Raw genomic sequence first — 19,307 nt, forward strand, 5'->3', positions numbered from 1 at the left:
TCTTTGTCAGTAAGTCTTCATCAAACCCAAGATATTGACTGCTCCGAAAAGCCTAATATTTATCAGCTGTCAAATAGAATGATTGTGGTAAAATCCACATGCACAAATAAGTGTTTTGTCAGTCATTTGTAAACTGATATCAACCTTTCCTTATCTGTGGTGTGTATTTACTACACATTGCTTCTAATAACTTTAATAACTCTATAAATATAATAAATTCTTGGTTCAGATTTTAGGTATTCCTCCGTTATACATTTATGCACTGAATTAAAAAATAATATTTTACATTGAGTTTTTTGTTAAAAATCGGAAACAAATACACCAATACAATCAACCGTGTGACACTGCTACACGAAGAGTGTGCGAGGAAATGACACGCTATTGATGTCCCGCTTTAGTTCGCTATGCAGGAAACATGAGAAATCCACACGTCTGCAGTTGTATTTTGATTTAGACCATCGATACCTACGACCGCATAGCTGTGTGTGTGCTAGCCGCCAGCCAGTCGGTCGCAGACCGTCGTTAGATGTGGACCCCTCGCACGTTTTTTTAGCATCTGCCGATGGTTTTTTCATGTTTTCAGCAATTAAATTACAATTATTATCACTTTTGATATAAAATATAATAAACATAAGCGATTAGCTATGAATATTCACATTTTTCCGATATTAAATCGCTCATTTTGAGATGTGTGTTAACTACACAGCACCGGAACGCGTGGATTTTTTTAGCACAGTAAGGGAAAGGTTAAACGTTCCCTAGTTTGTATCCAGCTTGTGAGAGAATAGAGTGGAGGAAAAGCCTTCTAGAATTTTACTGTATACTATCTATTAGTGCAAATATCTGTCTTACACTTTCTTTATTTCCTTTATAGGTGGCGTGTATGCAATTTGTAAACATTGTAGTCCATTCTGTAGAAGATATGAACTTCAGAGTGCATCTTCAGTATGAATTCACCTCGCTCAAGCTAGACGATTATTTAGAAAAGCTACGACTATGTGAAAGCGAAGAACTGCAGGTAATGTTTCTTCTTAGAATTATTCTATTTTCCAAAACTTCAACAGACCCAATAATACTTTCATTCAAAATGGGACTGATCGTCAAATTTAACGAAAGTTTGAGAAAATACAATCATAATTGTTTTCCTCAGTTATTTATCCAGTACCTAATTACCACTTATGATGTTATAGGTCCAGATATCGGCATACCTTGACAATGTATTTGACGTGGCGGCCCTTATGGAGGACAGTGAGACCAAGACGGCCGCGTTAGAGAAAGTAGCAGAGTTGGAAGACGAACTAGGACATGTGAGTTTTCATTAAAAATATCCATCTTAAGGAACTGAACCGAGGGAAAATGTCTTTGGCAGTCTTAACGACTTTATAGCAGTGATTAAGGACAGTGACTTAAGCTTTTGCAAATGTGAAAATACTGCATACTTTTCACTTACGCCTTCCACTTTTACTTCTGCAAAATGTAAACAGAAGTGTAACCGAACTTTCTTTGATAAGTTCCTTATTGACAGTGGAAGTGCGTTTATGCCGCCAGAGGGTGGGCAGGAACAGGTCGCGGGGCAACCGTCACATGCCTTGCGAGATTTGTTTTGCGGATTGGTAATTAAGTAAAGTTCCCTAAGTGTATGCCGTTTTGCGATTTTTTTTTCTCACTTACCACCAAATTGTAGGGTGAAAAGTGGCCAAATTACTTTTTGCCGAATATAACTTACCATTGTTTTTTTAATTTTGAAATTAAAATATATGTATTTAACACACTTCATCCAACGAGTGTGTTTAAAGACTTTCTATTCTACCCATTCTCGTTGAATTTCTGATACCAATTACACATCCGCCTCCGTACCCACCAAAAAACACAAAATCATATCCACTTCTGTTTCTGCTCACATTATAACACTTCCGTTGCATCTCTACTTTTTATCAAGGTAAGTATCTGCTGTGAGTCATGAGCTTAATCTGCCTGATTGCTAGCCAACATCCTACGCACAGGGCTACCAACGTCCTCAATTATTTTCTTTCCCTCGTCCTATTGGGGTCTCGACAAGACCCTTCAGGCGTATCTGTCCTGCGCTTTACAGCGGCCTCCGTCCATAGCAGGCCGTGCCTCTCCTCGCACAGCGTCTGGAGTTGCTTTTCCCAACTTTGAGTGGGGCGGCCCGCTGAATGTCTCCCCTCTGCAATCGCACTCAGATTTCCAGTTTAATGCGGTCTTGCGGCATGCTGTTATTAATATATTACCAAGCCATATTAATTGCGACTTTTCTACGAAGAGTAAAGTTTATTAATATGCATAATTAAGTATTTGGATGTGTGAATCTGATATTTTCATAATATATTTTTTATTTATAGGCCCACGAGCGAATGGGAATGATAGAACGCGAAGCCCTTAACAAGCTTGGCTCGCTGGAGGCGGAACTGGGCCGACTTCGAGGGGAAAGAGACCAACTCGATGAAGCCAGGAGACAAGTAGTCGAAGAGGTTAGTAAAAATTTGAAACTACATACTCCCATAATCTTAATTTAAAAAATCTTTTTGCATGATACACTAAAAATTCTCAGATGGTGAGTCCTACCATCACGAAATTTGTGCCGCTTTTTATGTCTGGAATTTCTTACACATATTACGTATATACAGCTCGTAATGTCGTTTCCTGTCATAAATTATGTAGCGTTAAAATATGAAAATTTAAAATAATTTTGATGAAAAGAAGTTCTACCCTAATAATCATTTTGATTGCTTTACAGGTTTCCACTTTGAGAAGGGCCCAACAAGATTCCAGAAACAGACAGTCCATGCTAGAGAATAAAATACATGAACTAGAGATTGCTTCAACTCTGCCAAGGGGTTCTTCTAGTGAGTATAGTTATTTAACCATCTCTTTTTGATACTCATAACCTTTAAAATTATTTGTGCCGTTGGTCAGTAGAAAAACTAATGATTAAATGAAGTGGAATCTATGAGATGAAACAGATTGATAGGACCTCTATTCAATATTAGTCCTATAAACTTATGTGACAGCGCACTATGAGCATTTTGCTCATGCAAAAATTGATGGTGATTTTTTAGATGTTAGTGATACCATAGCGCCTGGCGATTACTCTGCACTGAGCACGTGACTTTCATGTGTCATTGGTGTAATGGGGCACGTTCATCAAGATCTCACACTTTGTTTCATACTAAATAGATGTTATTTTATTTATATCAATCAGTTTTTATCAACAATACAATTTGGTAATAAATTACATTTGGAATAGTGTGAGCATTTTGCTCCCACGGGCCTTTCAAGATGTAAAGATGTTAAAGATGTGCTTATTAACCCATACAACGCAGATGTCTTGGCACATAGCACCATACGCCAAGCATTTGACTTTATTTATTTATTTCAACGGTACATTTGTACTTTTCACCTCCTGACTAGTGAGTTTTGGGGAACTCTACTTGAGGAGTTTTTTTGTTTATTTTTTAATGTATTATCATAGATTAACTAATAATAATCTTAAATTTTTAATAAAAACATGATCAGCATGATGACAAATATAGGTACATTAAACGATTACAAACAATAAAAAAATATGTTTTTAAAAGGCATTTAATATATTTTTTAAACAAAAAAACTGTCCGAATGATAATTGACCAATTAAAGATGTCTGCCAACATAGCATAATTATTTCCCGGCTCCAGCAATTGAGGCAGTGACGAGTGAAAAAGTGAAGCATGGTTAATAATTACTATTTTTCAGTGGGAGCAATATCATCACACCTCTCCCTGTCCGTCGCCAACAATCCCTCCCCCCCCATTCCACCCGCTCCTGCAGTGGTGGTGGCGCCCCCGCCCCCCCCTCCCATAGTAATGGCGGCCCCTCCACCGCCTCCGCCCCCCTTCTTCCCCGCTGCCCCCATGTCCCACAATGCCCCCCCCCCACCGCCACCCGCACCCGGGTCTATGCCCCCGCCCCACTCCACCGATGCCATGACCATCAAGAAGAAGGTGCACACCAAATACAAGCTGCCTACGCTGAATTGGGTGGCGCTCAAACCTAATCAAGTAAGAAACTAACCTAGCCTATAAACAATTACATTATAGATATATTAGTGGCACCTAACACATATAAGCGCGCGTACCCTGCGCTGCAGGATTTTAAAAATTATCATATTTTTTCATTCTTTGACAATTTGGTTTGAATCCTGGGTACTGGTTAAATCAAAATAAATATAATGAGGATGTATAAGAAACTCGCACTTTTAGAATATGAAAGTCAAACATAACCTTACATTTTAATCTATTATAATTTATTAGCTGACGTGTACCTGGCTTTGCTGGGGGTTATCCTTAGGAGATAGACATATACCATTCTGGATTTTCCTATAGGCCTTTTTAAGATATACAATTCCGTAGTACATTATTTTGATGTATCTCATAAGGTTTAGCCAGCGTTAGCAATGTAAGCGCCCAAAAATATTTTTGACTTGATTACAAAACATCGACTTTTCTCTATTTTCTATAAATATAATATGCATGTCTTATACATACAAACCTTCTGGAAAAAATTCTCTAAATGAAAGTGTAAAACCTATCAAAATCCGTTGCCTAGTTTAGAAGAACGAAGCGCACAAACAGACAGACGCAGATAGCGATTTTATTTTATACTACATAGAAATTCTAATATCAGTGTTGCCACAGTAATGAAAATAATTTATTCTAATCTTGGTGTTGCTAAGGAAAAATTTACTTCCATTTTATTAACTTTTTAGAGTTTTAAATTATGTTAAATACATGAACAATGTCTTAACTCCAGGTCCGCGGAACAATCTTCAATGAGCTGGACGATGCCAAACTGATGGGCCGGATAGACTTTGCAGAGTTTGAGGAGAGATTCAAGATCGGCGTGGGCATCGTCAACACAAATAACACAGACGTGGACGGCCTCAACACTTTCCCCAGCAAACGGTTCAAGAAACCCGAAAATGTCTCCCTGCTCGAGCACACACGGTTACGGAATATTGGTAACAATTAATTCATGCTTAATTTTTTTAGTTACTTTTGATAATCATTTTCTGCCTTGGCTTTTTGGCCAAGCAATTATGAAATATATAGATGACTCAAGTTCAATTTGTATTTGAATCCCTTGCAATACAAACAATCGTGCACTGAGTTTAAAACTAAATTAAGTATTAAATACCGTCAGGCCTCTGGCATATTGACTGTTATAATTCTTAAAGATGCTGTCAGAATGTCAGAGAATTTGTATGTATTTCCGCTTGGCAACAAAATCCAAATAAATAGGATATTTCGAAACTTTCCGAAAACTAAAAACTGTTTTTGAAAGGTGATGAAATACGCTTTAAAATTTTATTATCGAAATAAATGTATAATTTTTGAAATATTAACATTCTTAAATCATACGTAAAAAACCTTTAAAAACGGCTCACATTACGTTTTTCGTCTGAATACTGAACTAAAATTACAAAACACATTTTATTACAGAAATGTATTATAAACATTAATACCACCTCACTTTTTTGTCATTTCATATAAAAAATTCACCAAATTTCATAAATTTTTCTCAAATTGCGATCAGAACCTTTGTTTTCATAGGATTGTAATTATTCTGTGGTAAACTTCTAGATTTGAATTTAAAGCCTGGTGTTATCTCTTTCCAACACCTTTTAAATCATATTTCTAACCATGATATTAGACCATATGAGCTGTTCCCAAAAGCAAATTGACTCCACGGGTTAAGAATTCTGATGTAAAACAACTATTTTAATTGACATGTTATTGATGGTGTAAAAAAATAAACTATAATGTTTATGATTAAGTGTAGCTGAAATCCACAAATTATATTTTTTAAACCATCAAGAACTTAGCAATTACAGTTTTTTTAATATTCAAATAAATCTTTGATTTTCAAAGGTTTTACATACAGTCTGCAAAGTATCCTTCGTCCATGTCATTTGATACAAATACTTATTCTATAATCATAGTGTTACAATTTTGTTTTGTGATTTGCAGCGATATCAAGAAGGAAACTAGACTTACAAGTGGACAAAGTAATAATCGCCATAAATAATTTGGACCTAAAACAGCTTCCCCTTGAAAGTGTGGAGCTTCTCCAACGCATGGTCCCCACGGAGCAAGAATCCAAGGCCTACAGGGAGTACGTAGCCGAGAAGAAAAACATCAACCTGCTGACCGAAGAAGACAAATTCCTACTCCAACTGACCAAGATTGAAAGAACCTCTGCGAAGCTCTCCATCATGAGCTACATGGGAAACTTTTTTGATAGTCTTCACCTCATCACTCCTCAAATCCACGCCATCATTTCGGGAGGTTCATCCGTCAAGAGTTCCCAGAGGCTCAGAAGCTTGTTGGAGATCATCCTCGCCTTCGGTAACTACCTGAATAGCAGCAAACGAGGACCCGCTTACGGGTTTAAGCTTCAATCCTTAGATACTCTGCTGGACACCAAATCCACAGATAAGCGGATGTCTCTCTTGCATTACATCGTCAGCACCGTCAGAAGAAATTTCCCAGAGCTGCTCAGCTTTGAATCCGAGCTGATGTACATTGACAAAGCAGCTCAAGGTAATCATAATCAATTTTATTTCTCACTTCAACACATTAATAGTTGGGTGATTTATAAAGCACCGTTTTTGTGAAAAATCACCCCAAAGGTGCTATGCATTTATGTTATAAAATAGGAGGAAAATAACTGATTCATTCCGCTCTACACTAAAAATCTAATGGTGAACTCCTGCATCTCATCAATTTTTAAGTATCCCTGCACTATAATCTGCAATATGTATGGTTTGTAGTAACAACTATGTTTTCGTACCTCCTACACTGGCATTGTGGATGTTGAATATTTTTACTTTTTAATCTCATTTGATCCCATTTCATCTTTCCAAATCTTTTGTATCATTACTAAATGTTCAATATAAACATGTATGCAAATGAATTGTTATTTTGGACGTGGAGGCATATATAACAAATAAAGAAAGGAAATCTCTTTTCTTTTGAGAAAACTGTATAGTATAGAAAGTAATTTTGTAATTTTAGTTTTCCACATTTTACTGTACATGTAATTTTCATAGAAAATAGAAACAAAGAGGGATATGGCATGGACGCGTGCTGACTGTTGCCATGCTATGACCAATTTCATACACTATCAAAGCCGATGAAACTTATGCGTTTGGTGTGATAATTGAAATGTGTAAAGGCTAAACAAACATTTCTGTGTGTTGTTGCGATTTGCAGTAGTATGGGTGAATGATGTTGGTGACATTCTTGTGCGCGTGGTTTCATACTAATAATGGTTCATGACCCTTCTCTATAATTTCAATTAACTATGGTCATTCCTCTGTTTTTGGCTTGGCGTCTAAATCTTTATATTCACGTTGAAATGACTTATTCTAGTGTCTCTTGAGAACGTTGTATCGGATGTCCACGAGTTGGAGAAGGGAATGGAGGCCGTGAAGAAGGAGGCAGAGGCGCGCGCGCACAATAAGAGTGGCCATAATACAGTGCTGCGCGACTTCCTTGCCAACTCTGAGGAGAAGCTGCGTAGGCTGCGTGCTGAGGTGCGTACCGCCCAAGAAACCTTCAGGGAATGCGTCGAGTACTTCGGGGAGACGCCGCGCTCTTGCGACGCCAACACGTTCTTCTCGCTGCTCGTGAGGTTCTCAAAGGCGTTCAAGGTGAGTATCATTATTTACTACAATAATACAACTACAGTGAAACTCTCTTATAAGGTTTCCAAGGAACCAGATATGAAATCTTATATACAATATCAAATTGAATTGAATTGACTGAAAAAAAAACTTCTTAAACCTGAAAACTTAAAGTGGAAACCTTGTAAGAGGATTTTTATGTTATATGTATATGCTTACTAAAGTACTTACAATATTTCCTGACAGTTGGCCGACCAGGAAAACGAGCAGAGGCGTCGCCTCGAGCTGGCAGCTTCTACTGACTCCAGTTCTGTCCAGGATGCCACCAAAAGCAAAGTTACCCAGAAGAAACAGCAGGTTAGTCCCATCACAACCCAAACCTATCTCGCACACACCCACCTTCTCTCGTATCACTCCCCAGTAATGATTTTCTGAAACTGGCACTGTATTCGGGGATGGAGGCACTCAATGTGAAGCAAAAGGGAGCTATATCTTTGTAAATTTGCCAACATGGTTACCGTAAAATTTTCTTATAGAGTTGAAAATGGAACACTTTTTAAATTTCAGTCTTCATGGTACCAAAAAACAAAACTTCTTAAGCATGAAAACTTCTTATAATGGAACCTTATAAGTGGGTTTTACTGTTTTTACCTGATTTTCTCTAAATTGATGCAGATTTCTGCATTCCCCAGGGTTCTTGACAGGTTGGCAAGATAACGTTTGCTGCAAATCTGTCACCGCGCAAGTCACCAGTGACATAGTGCTACATCAGTAGAAATGAAATGAGGTAGTGTGGGAGTGATCCCACCATGATAATAGTACAGTCAAATCCTTCCATAAGAAGTTCACGCTTGATAATACGATAAACTGATATTCGTGTCCTACTTTGGATCCCTAATACATATTAAGTTTTCCTACGTAAGAAGTTTTTTTCTAGTCCCTTGAAAACCGTAATAGTGTTTCTCTTTATCCCTGAATGTGAAAATCTTCTACAGTTTTTTGTCTGTTAGAAAGTGGCCAAATTTTATGATTTTCACACGGATGGATTTTCTTTAACCACTTAATGCTAGGGTTTTTTAATACAAAGTATTTTTTTTTTTTAAATCAGGTTTCTTTAAATGTTTTATTCAAAGTTTTTACATTTTTCAATTAAAACATAAATAAGAATGAAATAAGCAGCTCAAAAACACGACCGATCACAACTGCAGGCAAATTCAAACTGAGTAAAATACATCGCTAACTTTCAAGAGCGTTACTCGTGTTAGCTAAAAATAGAATGCTGCAAGTCCAAACCGGTGAGTGTCACTCGGGCTAGCAGAAATTGGAACGCATTTAGCGCGCGAGCGTGACTCGTTTAAAAGCACGAAGCAGTTAATGATAACAGGTTTAGTAGACTCTTTATTTTACAAATTTTACAAAATAAATCTGCAATGCACATGAAAAAATTCTACAACGTTTTGTTGGAAAAACAAGCCATAAGTCATGGCAAAATAAATGTAGCCCGTGACTGTACTGTATGTATCTGTGTTTATTATTGTTCTGGATTGTTGTGCCATATGGATTACCATTGTCTGAAATGAAATGTGTTGTTTGTTATGTTGTGACAAAAGAAAAAGCAATAAAAATGTGTTTTGTTACAAAATTTGACTTGCTGTGTTTTGTCTTGATCATCATTCATCATCCACTGTTTTAGATATTTGTAATACATGTTTAGATGCTCCATCTTTCTGTCTGTAGATACAAATAATTTAACAAATTTATAACCTCTTAACAAGTAATGCCCCATTAGTTATTACTAGAACCCGGACGGGTCATCACTAAGTCATAGTCGACCTGTAGGATTAAATATTCCTAATAATTCATGTAAAATGCTTGTTTCAGGTTATTATATTGTGTTTGAGTTAAAGACTAAACATCTAAATGGTTTAGTCTTTCTCTTCCCGTAAGTTTTGTCCGTCCGTGTCCTAGTTGCTACATTTCTTTGGAATCTTATCCAGTACTACATATTTACTGAGCTTCTGTAGACTTGAAAACTAAATATGTATATAGTTCAATTCTTCCAGTTGCACAAGAAAACAACAATAATGACTCAAATTTATTTTTTCCAATCAATATGTTTTGTAAATACTGGATGCTTAACAAATTGGTGGTGGTTTTTCCCTCAAATTAGATTCCTGATTATCCAATGCTTGTAGAAATCTTGTCAATTATTTATTGTTACTAGTCACTGTTTTTTTGCGAGGAAACTTTTCAGATAAGTTGATCAGAACAATTAATTTGAATATCTTAACCATCAGTACTAATTTCGGTAAGTCACACTTCTGAAAATTTAAAATAGTACTTTTTTCTTTTGAAAAAAATTTTGTCTCTCCTGAAAAAGTAACACTTTGATTTGTGACATTTTTTTTCTGGACAAATCTGGATAGTAGAGAGTAAGCTACATTTCCTACTTTTGCATGGATGATCAGGGGTCTATGGTTGTCGAATGACAACTTGGTGTTTGTTGCCAAGATACAACAACTTGGTGTTGCCAAATGACAATGTGTTGGTGTTGCTTTTTGTGCACTGCTAGAAGTTTAGTTACGCGGCCGCGGGTCTCTTGCAGTTGAAGTTTCACCAGTCTTCACAATTCTCCCACGACTAGCGTATTCCCTCCTGTAAGTTCAGCTCTATTTCTTTCTAATCATTTTCCTAATACATTTCATATTTTGCTTCCGTCAAGTGCTTTTTACCAAATATTATCTTAACTTTCACATTTATCGCAAAAAGAAATATTGTCATATTTACACAAATCATTTGTTTTTTTTTAAATAATAAGATTACACAAATTAATGAGTGCATGTAATAATATTCTTTAAAAAAATTTAAATAATTTTTTTAATGAAAGTTTTTTAATATAAATAGACACAAAAGATAGAATCTGCCACCATTTTATGACCAAAACTATCATGCACATGTAAGCTCTTAGAATGGCAGTATATATAATGTATCGAACAACGTTGTTTAATATCTATGTATATACACAATAATAATATATCTTCACAATACACAACATATTATGTATGTTTCGCACTTTCTATGCTCAACCTAATCACAATATTTTTCACATTCCTTGCTCCAATTTAACTATGCACTGTAAACACTGCAATAATGCTTTTAAACAAGATCAAATAAGGTCTGATTACAGGTTTGTATTTATGTTCATAAATATCATTATTTTATTTATACATGTGTAAAAGGTTTTCATAACTTATTAAATTTATACATTTTACATGCATTGCAATGGCTTGGTTTTCCTTTGAAAATAATTGGCACTTTGATCAAATTATTGACAAATTCTCACTTTTGCATTGACTATATAGGTATAACTTGTGAAATTCGGGCGTTTAGGATCACAGGGGCCAATCTCTGCCTATCTTGCGGTAGTCCTTTGTGAACTCTGCCGAAACAACATGAGAAATTGGCATGTAAATTGCGTCCAAATCAACAGGAGAATATGAAATGATTGAAAACAAAATTGAATTGTAATTTGTGGAGTTGTTGTATAGAGTTCTCTTGATATTATTGGATGTAAATTCTCTTGATATTATTACCTGGCACCATACTTTACAATACTTATTGTATTTTAGCACTGCATAGCATGAAAGCATACCGATTTATCCATCTATCTCATGTCTGTGGTCATTTTCTCAGGAGGCTGTAATCAACGAATTAAAGACCAAGTCACAGACGGTCGGAGAGAAGAAGCTCCTGCAGCAGGACGAGGTGTACAACGGAGCTCTGGAGGATATACTCCTCGGCTTGAGGAGTGAGCCGTACCGCAGAGCTGATGCCGTGAGAAGATCACACCGGAGAAGAATCAACTCTCACCGGCTGTCCAAAGGACTAGACGAACTTGATATTTGAATTGTTGTAAATGTGAATATTTATTGAAGATTAACGGAAGTATTATGTAAAATGACTGTAGTTTTTAAATCTCATAATTCCATTTTTTTTAAATTTCAAAATTTTCTATTTATTATCGCATATGATTTTGACAATAAATATCTCAAATGCTTCAACATATTGTCATTAATGAGTTTTTATTACTACAGCCATTGTTTATGACCTTAAAATAATTTAATGAAGCCAAAACGAAGATCAACAATTTGTTTGAAAAACAGAAAACACATACATAATGTGTATGTTTTTGTTGTTGAATACAAATCGCACAAATTAATAATATTTTATTAAAACCTTACTATAGTTTTAATTGCATTGCACCTTTTTTGTAAACAATCCCCACAAGCGCGCTTTCTGTGAACTTAGTATTGTCCATGAAATGCGCAAATTGCATAAGCATTATTTGTTGTTAAATTGAATTTGACATAATGTCAATCTTTTATCAAGTATACTGAACTGTAAATTAGGGAATTGCAATATATTCATAATACTGTTGAAATGATAAACCCAATCTCTATTGACTGATTTTAATTTGCTCTAGAAATCTCAAAATGTTTATTGACTAAGTACTACTGATACATGACATTGTTTGTATATTAAAGAAATTATAGTAAATTATTATTTTAGGTATCAAAATAAATGTGCTAATGTGTGAATATTTTAATCATAAATGAAATATATTGACAAATACATAATAAATTAAATTTTATAATATATTCTTGACAAAATGAAAGCAACGCTTTGGCCATGCATAGATTTTTTTATGTATGTTAAGGAATAATTAAGTTGCCATTTTAAATATGCGAAATTTTAGGAAAGGCAGTGCTAAAATCTAATGAAATAAAATAATTTAAAGCGTTGTACGAGTTTTCTATTGTTATTGTCTTGAAATTTACACGAGACATATTTTTTTTTCCTAATAGAGATACAATACAATTTTTTTGTAACAAGAGCACAGAAAATGAACAAGTTTTTTTGGATTGGAAATAGTTGGCCACTAATGTTTTGCTCCCAGCTGGAATTTGTTGCATTGCCATAATGCGTAATGTAAGCCCAGTTGTAAGCAAAATATAGTGATGGGATATATAGTGAAACTCTCTTACAAGGTTTTCCAAGAGACCGAAAAAAACTTGTTATGTTATGAGTATGTTTCACTGTAGTATGTGAATTAAAGAAAGTGTCTTATCTAGGTGGTTTAGAATAAAGATTGCATAATCAGGGTATGCGTACAGATTGTATTACGCAAGAGTGGCTTACGAAACTAAATTAAGAGGAACATTTTGTACTTGAATTTTACAACTAATTTTTATCAAAGTAATGCTACATTATTTTGCACTGTATATTTTTTATACATAAATCTACATTTTGACAAAATCTTTAGACTTAGCGGAAATAATATTCCCATTGTTAATTTTTACATACATTTATAGTTTGGTTCTTAATTTTACTTGAGAAAGATTAAAAGCACAAGAGATCAGATTATATTTTTTTTGCCAACATGACAATTTCAAGGATTATTGCGAACATGTATATATATATAAGAATAATTTACCAATGCAACGCACAATGCTTAACTTAAATTTATTTGAGTATCTCAAGAGTTGTACCATATGAAATGGAATTATAAAATTGTAGATTGATACAAATTAAACCCTTTATTTCTTCAGTTGTCAAAGTACTCGTTGGATTAATTCACCACAGTTGTGGACACTAGCGTGTAAAAATTCACTATGCCAAAATATTTAATATGAATGGTATAATTTTTGAGTACATGTTTATATATTTTGGTGATAAGGAGGCTGAATAATGGATTATGTTATGCTGTTTTACATGTCATTATCATTTTTAATATCAAATATATTATTTAATATAAATGCAATTAATAATTCCTTTTTGAATAATAGTACGTAGTTAGTCTATAAGATAATTTTACACACACATTATTATACTAGTAACCTTAAGCATATTGTATTACCCATTTATGAAAGAGTTTTATATGTATATTAATAAGGCTGTATATAATCTCGTAATAAACGTACTCCATGGCGTCTGAATCATGCAATTACACACTCAAATAATCGTCTTTGTAAATATTAACCAAATATTTTTTCTATGAATATTTCTCAAACATTCTATTTATCATAATCACGCCATAACCGAATGAATAATACATACAATATTATGATAAGTGATGAGCAATACATCAAATCTTATTTTGTATCTAATGAGATTTTTTTGCAGATCCAAAAGCAGACCTTATAAAATGTAATTTCAAAAAATAATTGTGAAAAAGTTGCTGACTATGCAAAAAAATTACAGTGAAACTCTCTTATAAAGATACACACACATTCATGCTCGACGGCTTGACTAGATCTAACATGTTAACTTGGAACTATGCTCGTCGTTGCGTCTACACATTCGAGCAACTCGACACAAGACGCTGAGTCAATTCGTAAATTTCTGTCAAACATCGAGCAAGAGTTACTGCCCATAAATCTTTTTCGTTCAATATCGAACCAAAAAAGCATTGAGATGGTACACATGTTGAGACATGTTCGAATGAGCGTAAAACAAACGTTGGTACTTAGAAAAACCTTATATGTGGGTTTCACTGTACATGTACAAAGTATGATTTTAAGTTTTTATTCATATATTTGTATTTAAGTCATTAATGTTTGTATAGAAATCACTATTCCTCATTATATTTATGTACCGCCATTATTATATTACCAGTTTACACAAATATACATTTTTTTTAATTGTCATTTTTATTGCAAATTGATTATGCAGTGGGAACTCAGCCCATTGTTATCGTTTTAAGTTACTCATTAAATTGTTTAAAATATAAGGAAAACTACACATTGCTTGAGCTTATAAAATTTGTTATATTCATAAATTATTGATCTTAAATTGTGATCAATTCATTATTTATATAAATCGCATTATATGCATTTGTATGGTTGAGAATTTTTAAAAATCATAAATGCATATTTAAGCCATTTTATTATTTTATCTTTTGCAGTTGGAAAGGGTTATTTCTGGTAGGTGTACCTTTTTTTTTTAGGAGATTTTAGTAGATGTACCTCTTCCCACAACCCTTCTTCGTCGTTCCATGAAATCAACAATTAATGAACAGGAATCTGATCCTTTTATTGCCATTTGGAACTGGTTCCAAAATATGTTGGCATATTGACTTTTATGTGTAATCTAATAATCAACAATATAATCATTTATATAATGTCAAAGCACAATATAATTCATAGTGGTGTGGCGACAAATTCCTGGCCCACCGGCAAACCTGTATATCTTTTCACAACCAATGCAAATTCAAATACTACCTAATTTGAAATAAATTATATGATATTGACAATATCATAGCTGGGAATTTAAAATTTTACAGGAGAGTTCGCTTTCGCTCAATTTCAATTTGGTGATACCTTTGCAAGCAAGTTACTGTTTACATTAATCAATAATATCAAATAAAATAATGCATTCGTAAAGAGAGGCTTTCGAAATGATTCATCGAGTTTTTTTCAGTTGTACATTTTCAAAATGTATGCACGTAACGATTGAAGGCAGGGATAAAAGCCCAGCAGTCACCGTGCCACCAATACATATATCGCCTATGTGAATTCAATCCAGCGTACGAGCCAATAATTTCAAAATACATATTTTTGGCGCTCTCAGTTGAACAGCACAAGCTGCACTGATTGGTGCTTTCAAAATTTGAAATTGACCAATAGACTGTTTGTACTTGTAAGTCAATACTGCGAATGAACCATCCCCAGTACATAAGCAAACAAGAGTGTGTGTATCCCTAGATAATTTTTGTTCCTCCTGAACATTTTTACAAATGGTTCTTCCACATCATTGGACTTACACCGACTATATGTATGTATAATATGAATGTGTTGACTCAACAGACAGATTGCGTTATCTATGTAGAGGTACATAATAATTAGTTCAATCAATGTTTGTTGTCAGATGCTCTAAACTTATTCCTAATTATCAGAAGCAATAAAAACGGGAACAGCAAAATGACACCACAATTCAATAGAATGCACATTTGTTTCAATTGGAAAAACCTTGACTTATTAAGTGCCCATAACTGTCCTAGTACAAAATAGAAACGATTGCCTGTCCTGTTAAACCTAGTGATGGACATTTTTTCAAATTAACCCTTTTTGCTGATCAACTTATTCAGTGTTTTTCTGGCATTTGCACATTTATGTGAACATTGTATTGTTCAAAATGTCACAAAATGACAAAATGTCACAATTTCTGACACAGGTGACGCCATGTTTAAAGTCTCGACGACGTGAGTAAGGATGGTTTCGCCCGGCCAGTCCCAGGCGACTGGCGTCACTGTCGAGTTTACAAAATGTCAGCAACATGTGCCTGTGTAAGAAGTTCCCCGCAGAAGTGCAGCGATAGTCTATCAAAAATATTAATTTATTCATGAATCAAACATTTGCATCATTTTTATCCCGTGATACAATTAATTATTATTGTCTATATCACACGAATTACAATGTTACATAATATAAATGATAATGTTTGAATTATTGTCTGTCAGAGTGCCTTTTTCTTAAGCCGTCTGCCTTGCTAAGTATTATGTAAAACTAAATAGGGATGGTAATACCTATACATATATAAATATTTTATAATAAATTTATTGCTTTATAATTTTCATAACGCATAATATTTAATACATTCTAGATACCTACATGTTTAGAATATTTTAAGATATACTATGAATTTTTAATCAATCATTCCAATTCTGACTAATTAAATAAATCTATTTTCATTCTCTTTTGTTCTATTATTCTTTTTGTTTGTAACAATGTCTTTATAAAAGGTTAAAAATATTTTTAAATTGCACAAAAAGTATACCAAATCTGTTCAATGAATTAATTATTGATAATTAATTACTCTTGCTGAAAGTAATATTTGTATAGAGTTTTTAAAATGTATGTTTAAATTTTTTTGAAATAACTTAAGCCCGGTATATCAGTAATTTTTAGTCAGGGTTTCTAGCATATAGCAACTTAATGGACGTAAATATCCTTCTTAGTGAGCATAAAGAGCAACTGATGTACTGGCCCATAATTTTTTTAAATTGTTATCACGACCCTGATTCGCATTGAAAAGCAGGGAATGAAAATAAATTCAAGCACACTTTAGTAAAAACATATAAATAATTGTCCATTTATGCAAAATCCAATGACGTTATAATTTATATATTCGTGCTGCAGAAATCTCAAAGTGGCAAGCCAGAAGCAAGTCAATTGGAGTATTTTCGATTTTCGTAGTTTTAGTACTAAACTGCCATGCGTTGTATAAGGTCATGTGCTATCCCTAAAGTAAATTGCCTTAAGGCGATGCACTAAGTCGTGTAATATTTTGAATCGAGCCGCCATCAATAACACTCCTTACGTAGATGGCGATAAGCCTTAAATTCCCGCTTAGCACCATCCAGCTGTTTTGATTTAGGCAAGAAAAAGACATGGCCAAAAAGTGCCTTTTATTTTATTTTTGTTTAAATGTTTTCCGATCATTTTATAAATAACTTAATTTGCCACATTATACAATAAAACCATAACCGAAAATGGGTTCGAAAGTAGGAAATTTTGAACTTTAAAGCAGATTTCATAGGCCTTATAAATTATTTTTTTCTGGGCTTATAAAAAGACATATGTAAAAAATACTCGATTATTTTAAAGGCCGAGATGTATTATACTCGCGGTATTTATTTAAAGCATCTGAAACATTTATAGGCGACCAAATTTTCAAACCAAAAACACATGAATTTGCATTACTACGTAGTGCATCGCCTTAAAGTGCCAAAATGCCCTCATGTGTGATGAGAAAATATTTTCATTAGTCAGCAAATACTAGTAAAAGTCAAGAAATAAGATTTCATTCGTAAATACACTCAATTTTTTTTATTATACATTGTTTCTCGAAGATTTTAAGCGCCATTAGAGAAAGTGAGATAGTGAATGTAGCGACACACTAAGATAAGGTATAGGTTTGTCCTTATAAACACAGTATAAGGACAAACTAATAGCAGTAGGTCATCTCATACAGAATTCTGTGTTAGTGTCACACCCGTGATGTAGAATGTAGTATTCGACGCAAATACGAAAAAGCCGCTCGCATTCGTTTGTTTCCTTCATACGCACATATTCTTTGAATTTCTATCTTTGTCATACATGAACGATTGAATTAAGATTTTACTGGAAACATAAGAATGTTTCTTACTTGCCAAATTCTATCTTCAGACAATGCTGTCACGTCATTGGCAAAATCTAATAAACCATTGCTATATATATATATATATATATATATATATATATATATTATGCATGTATTAATTACATTTCATTCCTGTTCTAGCAGATAACATTATTGTTATCATCACAATTTTGGTAGAATAACTCTTTACTCGAGACGGTAGAATCCTGTCAGAATTTTGAAGATGCCTACACCTAAGAATTCAGAATGTTTGGCATTCAATTCGGAGAAGTCGGAAAGTTAAATTTGTATATAATAATGATAACAGGCGGAATAACAAAATATGATACTTTACATCTAGCCGGTCTGTGGAAATGTGGACTAGTGCCAAGTGCCAACCAAACTTCATAATCATTAACTAAATAATATTACAATGTTATCAACTACATTCCTGATTCTATTCGTTAGGAATAATTAATATGAACATTGTATTGTTTGAACTGGATGTGCATGTAATTTATTTGTTCACTAACAAAGATCAACATTATAAAAGATATGTTTTCTTATGAATAATGTTTGTATTCTATTTATAAATGCCCATGTCTACAGTATCTTTAAAAGCAATAATTATTATTTGTTTGTACACTGTAATATATTATTTGTTTCAACAAATACCAATAAATTTTTATTAAATACAATAATATTTTTATTCCCCTTATAATTTGGATATGATTTGAGATTTTCACAGCCTTGTATTTTTTTTTTGTATTAAAAAAAATAACTTTGATGCACGACTACGCCAAAAAAAATATTAATACTCCAAAAATAAATCACTATAGTAACCATTGCGGTATATACCTCTATAGATAGAGTCTATATTCCTTGCAAAATCAGTGTGAAATGTTGTTCCAGTGTGGGAAGTAGGAAGAGGGGTGTGGCGGCTATCGATGTCGCCCGAAACCTTCCATCCGTGAATGAACGCAGTCGCCGGTGTCCGCCCGCCGTGCTACTTCCCGGAACATTTGGGTTATCGGCGTGCCAGCTTTAAGCGCTCCTTGAGTTTTTTTAACATTAAAAGGCCAATTTACACGTCTAATGATTACGGTAAAACCCTATTTACCGACGAAAGGTTATACCATTGCGTTCCCTATCTTTTCCAGTACGACTTGTACAATATCTCAGCGTGCGTGTCGGCATTTTGAAGTTATCGCCGGAGACCTGTGTCTAGCGAGCGCTTGTAACCGACTAAAGCCTGTGGTATCTCACAGCGGACAATGAACTGATGTAAGTGGCTCACACTTCGAACGCCAATGTTGGCACTATCTATATACCTCAATGATGTAACAGGAATTTGTTTGAAAATTCGCCAAACTAACCTAACCTAATTTTTAGATTAGGTTATAGACATCTATTAGCAAATTAAGAAAACAATTTCATTTTTCAA

At 34.1% G+C, this 19,307-nt stretch overlaps 1 protein-coding gene across 2 annotated transcripts in view; it reads left to right on the top strand.

Moving 5' to 3' along the window:
* The window catches only part of Frl (formin-like protein), a 40,528-nt gene extending 26,137 nt beyond the window's left edge, over positions 1–14,391 (top strand). The window contains exons 7-17 of one of the 2 annotated variants that reach the window (XM_089636639.1): positions 875–1,018; positions 1,191–1,307; positions 2,364–2,492; positions 2,759–2,867; positions 3,754–4,058; positions 4,810–5,017; positions 6,027–6,599; positions 7,431–7,711; positions 7,931–8,041; positions 10,257–10,341; positions 11,378–11,511. In XM_089636639.1, coding sequence (XP_089492765.1) covers positions 875–1,018; positions 1,191–1,307; positions 2,364–2,492; positions 2,759–2,867; positions 3,754–4,058; positions 4,810–5,017; positions 6,027–6,599; positions 7,431–7,711; positions 7,931–8,041; positions 10,257–10,328 — 2,049 coding nt within the window. In that variant the 3' untranslated portion in view covers positions 10,329–10,341; positions 11,378–11,511. Of the gene's footprint in view, positions 1–874; positions 1,019–1,190; positions 1,308–2,363; positions 2,493–2,758; positions 2,868–3,753; positions 4,059–4,809; positions 5,018–6,026; positions 6,600–7,430; positions 7,712–7,930; positions 8,042–10,256; positions 10,342–11,377 lie in introns of both variants that reach the window. The other variant, XM_089636638.1, reaches the window with a different exon arrangement.
* The last annotated feature ends 4,916 nt before the right edge of the window (positions 14,392–19,307 follow it).

This window comes from Hesperophylax consimilis, chromosome 10, assembly GCF_061612785.1.
Source record: "Hesperophylax consimilis isolate HC1 chromosome 10, BYU_Hcon_1.0, whole genome shotgun sequence".
Taxonomy (NCBI): Eukaryota; Metazoa; Arthropoda; class Insecta; order Trichoptera; family Limnephilidae; genus Hesperophylax; species Hesperophylax consimilis.